The following is a 6,385-nucleotide window of genomic DNA, read 5'->3' as shown; positions in this document are numbered from 1 at the left end:
AGCCCACCCGCTCCTCCCTCGCCGCTGACGATCCGGCCGGGCACGGACCGCTCACGTCCGAAGGGCACTCAGCGCTCGGCGCCCCGCAGCCCCGAGCCCGGCGCTCCCTCCCTCCCTCCCGGGCCCTCCCCCGCCGGTCGTTGAGCTGGGGAAGGCGGCAGGGAGAGCTGCACCGAAGACCGGATCCCGACTTGTTGACCGAGGGCAGGAGATGCGAGGAGAACACGCGCCCACAGCCCTGCCTTCGGCTGTTAGCGCGCCCAGATCTGGGCTTCCTCGTGGGGCGACACCCACGAAGGCTGTGGGGGTGGAACTGGGTTCCGCGCGGCGGCCACTCTAGGGATCCCGGAGGCGGCCCTTCGGTGCCGTTTTCACGACCCCGCCCCCGCGAGGGCCCGGAAGGGCCCAGGCTTCCCCACCCCCACCCTGCGTTCTGATCTCTCCCCGGCGGGGTCTCTCGTCCTACGTCGGAGGCTCCGGCCCCTAGAAGGCCGGGGACGGAGAGGCTGTGGGGGCTCGCGGGGGGCGCGGGGCCGCGCCGCAGCCGCTCCGGGCTCACTAATCACATCAGCCCGCTCTGCGCCGGCTCCGAACAGCCAGTTGCCTAGCAATACCCGCGACTTCAGTTCCTCAATCAATAGGCGCGAGGCGCTGCATTTCGGGGGGTGCTGGCGGGGCCGCGTGGGGCTGGGGCGCGGGCCCCGCGACAGTACTGGGGAGTAGGCCCGAGCGCCCCGGTAGCGCGGCTGCAGGGAGCCCGGGCCTCGAGGACCAGGGGCGTCGGGCCTGGGGGTAGGGCTCGCGGTGAGAGATGCGCCTGCCCAAAGAGGAGCGCAGAGGTCGCGCCCGTTCTCCTGGTGACCCCGAATTCTGCTTAGTCCCAGAGAAGTTCCATAGGTAGGGGAAGAAAGCCAGGACCGACCCCCTGGAGGGAAGGAGGGCCGTACCCTGCTCCCTCCCAAGCGCCCCCCCTTTCCCCCTCGTTGGAGCTCCCCCAGTTCGGGAAAGGGCCTTTGAGGGCTGGGGTGTCCCAGGCTGTTGGAGGCGGGATGAGGGTGGGGTGGGTAATGGGAGAGGAGGAAAGGGCGCTCTCCTCCCGGGCGCCTCTTCCGTCTGCTCCAATGGGGTTTCTAAAAAAAAGGAAGGAATAAAACCGAGACTCGTCTCTATTTACAAAGTATATATTTAAACACGTAAAAAGCGGTATTGGATACAGACATTCACGACCGCAGAAGATAGGTACCGAAGCTTCGCTCTTGAGCTGAGGCGGAGATCGATCCAAGATTTGTAAAAATCTTAGCATTAAATAAACTCAACACGTCCGGCGCGGTTGCAGACTCGCAGCCACACGCCCTCGGCCCTGCCCACCCCCCTCCCCAGGTCAGCGTCGCCAGAGCGAGCGAAGGAGACACACGCCACGGACAGACGGGCGGCGGGGGCAGGACCAGGCGAGCCCGAGGAAGGTGGGGGGGAGGGGGGCGGAAGGGAGGGCGGCCGGCGACAGCCAGGTGAAGACACGTGTCCCCGGGCTACCGTCCACTCGACGACAGACGGGTCCCTTCCATGAAGTTTCATGTGAAAATAGCGTCGACATTTAAATAGATACACTCAGTCAACGGCGCTTCTTTATACAAAGTCTAAAATACCAGTTTTACAAATGTGAGCAGATAAAAATCCCCGTCCCAGGGGTTTCTTTTTATAGGCGCAGCTTAATATTCAAAAACAAACAAAATCGTGTCCTCCACCGGTTCACTCCTCTCCGCCCCGCTCTCTATAAAGGCAAGAAAGTCTGCAGGGGAGAGAGGCTGGGAAGCCGGAGGTGGCGATACGGGAGTGGGGAGGACGTCGAGGCTGGGGGTCCCGCCCTGACCCCCCCCCCCAACGAGCCGCGGACGCCCCTCAGTCCCGGCTCCCCGGCTCCCCCGCTCGGGTCTGTGCTTCCTCCGGCGCTTCGGGCCCCCCGCCCCTCGCTCGACGAGCACTGGGGAGTTGCATCTCCGCTGGCCCTTTAAGGGCGGGGAGGCCGCAGGTCAGTCCTCGAAGGGAGGGAGGAAACAGAGTTGTGCTTTTGAGTCAAGTGGGGCGCGCCTCCTGCGCCCTTGGAGGGCAGCGTGGTCCCGAGGCGGCCGGGGCGGGGGCGCCCGGGACCCGCCGGCGGCCGCGCAGGGCCTCCCCCGCCGCGGCGTCTCTTCTCCAACCCCCCGCTCCTCCCCCTTTGGCGGAGTTTGAAGTCGAGTTCAAATAGAGAACACTCCGCGAATCGAAAAGGCCTATAAATTATAGCTTTTGCTTTTAAGAGGGGGTGGGGGGGAGTGAGGTAAAAGCAAAAGTTCTGATGCGCATTCTTGGATGAAAACCTCGCCTCGGCCCTCCCTCCCTCCCCTCGCCCCGCGGAGCCGCCGGGGCGCGAGTCCTGCCCAGCTCCCAGCCCGGGGCCCAGACCCTCCACCGCGCTCGCGGCCAGGCCGCTGCAGCCGCGCCCGCCGCCGCGCCTCCCTCCGTGGGTCCGCAGGGTGGGCCTGTCTGGCCGTGCGTCGGTCCGGGGGCCGGCGGCCCGCCCTCCGCGAGGGCGGGCGGCGAGTCCAATGCTTCCTGGGAGCTGGGGCCACCGTCTCCGCTCCTGGCGCAGCTAGCGGGCGCGAGAGGAAAGGTCCACCCCCAAACACTTCGCTTGTGAGCAACCGTCTCCAGCTCTGGGCACTGACATGCAATCCTCCCAATTTATCCTGGCATTTCGGGAATGTAAACAGATTCGCTGGATTTCTTTTCTTTCTGCGGAGTAAAGAGAGGAATGGAGGGAACTGGGAGGTTTTATCCACATGACCGACACGCACACGATCTGATCTGCGTGTGCAACCGCACAGCGCCGGTAAAGTGCATTTCCTGGTGTGGTCCTGGGGGGAAGTCGGCTGCTCCCCACCCCCCCGCGACTTTTCGTCTTCAAAATGACACACAAAAATGGTTCAAGTCAAAACTTCCCCCCTCTAACAGACTTAATCTTAAAAAAAAAAAAAAAAAAAAAAAGGAAAAACAGACTGACCCCACCCTCCTTTTTTCTGATTGGGGAGCCAACCTTTTGCTGGCCTGGCCGGCCAATGGGAAGGGAGAAAAAATCCGGGTCCTGCCTTGGTTTCCAGGGGTCTGCCTTGGGGCTGTGGGAAAACGGAGGAGGGGTGAGGTGGGCCGCCTGAGTCCCTGCAGACGCCACCGGAGGCCCAGAACCCGGGTCCCCGACCTCCCTAGTGCCCTGGGCAGCTGAGGGGCCCCTCCTGGCCCAGGCCGGCCTGTCTGCCCCAACTAAACCACACTGAGGCTCTCTCTCTCTCTCCTCGTTAAATAAAACAACTTCAAGAGTTGAAATATATATATTTAGATATTTTTTCTTAAATAACATATTTACATCTAATAGAAAATATAACTCTAGAGATAATCTTCCAACCAAAACGGAGAGGGAGGAAGGAGGCATGAAGGGGCGGGCCGTGTGGTGGTCGGGAGGGGACCAGCCGGAAGGCCGCCTCCCACCCAGAAATAAAAAGCATCCTTTACGCCCAGCTTGCGCTCTCACTCTTTCCTGCTCTCTTGTCCTGGAATCACCCACCCAGCGATTCATCTTTTCTCTTTAAAAAAGCCTTGGTCCGTGTTACTTTCCTTAATGGTGACGGTCAAAAAGTTTGAGGTCACATCGGTGACCACCACCTTCTCCAGGTTGGTCAGAGAAGGGCTCCAGGACTCTTCCTCTGGGTCCCCCAGGATCCTGGCCACTGGGATCCTGGCGATGAGCGAGGGCCTTCCCCCCTGAGCCCCCATGTCCCGGTACAAGCCACCCACGGCGCTGGGGGTGCCTGAGCCGTGCCGGACCCGGGGGCCGCCAGGGTCCAGGGCTCCCTGGCCTTTGGCCTCCAGGAAAGCGGCCCTGTGCTTTATGACCCTGGCGGGAAAGGTGTCCACGGCCAGCTTGCCCGTGGCCTCGGCTAGGCTGGGGCTGGCCACGCCACACTGGGCCAGGTCGGAGTCCTGCCTCCGGGCCAGCTGGATCACGCTGTGGCCAGCTGGGAACTTTCCTGCCCCTGAAGAGGCATCCTCCAGCTTCCTGTTCTTGAGGTAATCTCCCAGGCCATCGCCGGGTTCTCCCAAGGGCCTCTGCGATGGGTCCAGGAGCTCCTTCCGGGGCTTGGGGCCTCTCTTCTTAGAGCTGTCCCCTGGCGAGCTGGGTTTGTCATCCACGCGGCTGGCACCCCGTTCACGCTCCCGCTCCCTTTCACGGTCCCTCTCCCTCTCGCGGTCCCGGTCCCTGTCACGGTCCCGAGGGGGCTCCACTCGGCAGGTACTGCTGGTGCTGCTGCTGCTCCCCGGCGGGGACAAACCCATGTTCCGAAGGCCCTCGCGGGCCCGGGAAGTGGAAGCCAGGTCCTGGGGCGAGCGGCCAGGGTAGGGGATCCGGATGCCCCGGGCAGAGTCACTTCGGAACTCGTAAGTTTTGGCCTTTGCCTTGGCCTGGGCCTGCCGGAGAGAAGGGGTGTCAAGAGTGGAGCAGGGCCCCGCCCACTCGACCCCCAACTCCCGGGACCCCTCTTCCAGCCAGCCTCCCAGCTTCCCCTCCAATGCCTCAGAACTGCTATATGGGTGGGGGTGCGGGTGGGGGGGTGGTCTGGGGAAGGGGTAGAGGGTTAGTCTGGGAGCAGCCATTTGCAGCAAGCACACTTCTTGTATTTGATTCTACATCTATTGGGGGGGCGGGGCGGGGGGGACGGGGGGGGAAATTCTTGAATGGCTAAGGCCCTCCCCCCAAGACACCCCTTTGGCACAGTCACTGACCTGGTCCACAGCCTGCCTGGGGACTCCCTCCTAGATTACAAATAAGCAAAGTGTGTGGACACCCCATTGGTTCACAAGCCCTCAGGGCCCCCTTCCCACAAATGGACACAGCAACATTGCAGTCCACTATTGGACAAAGCCATCCTACCTTGAGCAGGAAGGTTTTGGGTTTGGGCCCTCGCTTTTTGGGGCCATAGAGCTCCATCTCTCGTTCCCTGGAGAAAGGAGGTGGGAAAGGGAGCATGTAAGCAATGAAACTGGATGGGACTCCAGTCCAGGCTGGAGAGAAGCCACCCGCCTCCGCATCCCTAAGGGAGAAGCAGGGCCGGGTGGCTCAGGTGGTTAGAGCATTGTCCGGACACACCAAGGTTGCAGGTTCAGTCCCTGCTCAGGGCACAGGCAAGAATCAATGAGGGCATCAAGAAACGGAACAACAAAAATCGATGTTTCTCCCTCTCCCTCTCTCCTCTCTTTCTCTAAAATTAAATAAATAAATAAATAGAGGCTGAGGCTTGGAAGAGCCTGTACCTTTCCTCAAAGGCTGCAAGCAGGCGAGCGTCCAGGATGTTCTCTTCGGGCTCCCATGTGCTGTACCTAGAGGGAATCAGGAGGGGTGGGCATCAGTCCCGGGAACAGGGAAGGAGCAGCTGGGGGTGTGTGTGTGTGTGTCTGTCTGTAACTTTTCTTGTTGCATTGTGTTGTATTTCAACATAAAGGGAAAAAAAGAGGAAGAAAGAAACCTCCCGAATAACAGTCTGGGGTTGAGACCTGCATATAACCTACTTACTTCTGCGACCAGCCCTTCCATTTCACGAGGTATTCCATGCGTCCCTGCGGATGCAAAAGGGAAAATATGTGTGTGCACGGGGAGAAATGCATGACGAGGACACAAGAAATACATGCAAAAAATGCATGCACCAAATGAATGCGTGAAATCCTATCGCGAAAGGCACGCGTCCACTGCATCGCCCCCTGCACAAAACGCTGCACAAAGTGCATGCACCGGCATTCATCGCCCCCACCCCGCCCCCCACCCATGCAATCTGTGCATTGCTGCAAGTCTAAGGAAAGCGCTTGGGCTCAGAGCCGCTGCCGCCGCCACGGCCGCGGCCGCTGATGGGACCTGGGGGAAGGGAAGCTGGGCTGCAGCAGGGGGAGGGAACCCGGGCCCAGAGGGGAGGGCTCGGCCGGCCTCGGCCCAAGGCCCAGGGGCACCTACTTTCCGTATGCGCCGCTTCAGTAGGGCTTCGGCCGCGAACACCCGCTCCCCAACCGCTGAAAGCTCCATGTTGACTCGCCGCTTCCCCCCTTGGCTGCTTCCAGGAGCAGAAAAGCAGCAGCCAGCGCACGACAGACCATAATACTCTCCCGCTGACGTCAGCTCTCCTCCCCCTCCCGCGCTCTCGCTCCCTCCCCGCCCCCCTCCAGCTCTCGGTTTCCCCCCTCCCCTGCCGCCCAGCGCTTCCTCCCGCCCCACGTGTTGCTAACGACGTTGCTAAAGCCGAGCGGACAGGGTCTGCTCCCCCGCGCGCTGATTGGGCGAGCCCCGGGCCACGCCCCTCTCCCTTTC

General features: G+C 61.7%; 1 protein-coding gene across 2 annotated transcripts; it reads right to left on the bottom strand.

Moving 5' to 3' along the window:
* Positions 1 to 3,396: 3,396 nt before the first annotated feature.
* CBX8 (chromobox 8) lies at positions 3,397 to 6,175 on the bottom strand. 2 transcript variants are annotated; one of them, XM_054593020.1, is made up of 6 exons: positions 6,035 to 6,175; positions 5,603 to 5,646; positions 5,344 to 5,409; positions 4,964 to 5,030; positions 4,816 to 4,845; positions 3,397 to 4,500 (listed from the first exon to the last, which is right to left on the bottom strand). In XM_054593020.1, the coding sequence occupies exons 1-6, from the start codon at positions 6,101 to 6,103 to the stop codon at positions 3,607 to 3,609; spliced, it is 1,170 nt and encodes a 389-aa protein (XP_054448995.1). In that variant the 5' UTR covers positions 6,104 to 6,175; the 3' UTR covers positions 3,397 to 3,606. The 2 variants fall into 2 exon arrangements, with proteins under 2 accessions (XP_054448995.1, XP_054448996.1); XM_054593021.1 differs by lacking the exon at positions 4,816 to 4,845.
* Positions 6,176 to 6,385: the final 210 nt, after the last annotated feature.

The sequence above is a fragment of the Pteronotus mesoamericanus genome, unplaced genomic scaffold, assembly GCF_021234165.1.
Source record: "Pteronotus mesoamericanus isolate MK-2021 breed Mesoamerican mustached bat unplaced genomic scaffold, CSHL_Meso_final scaffold_408, whole genome shotgun sequence".
Lineage (NCBI taxonomy): Eukaryota > Metazoa > Chordata > Mammalia > Chiroptera > Mormoopidae > Pteronotus > Pteronotus mesoamericanus.
Note: the sequence above shows the minus strand (reverse complement) of the source record. Positions and strands in the feature narration are given on the sequence as shown.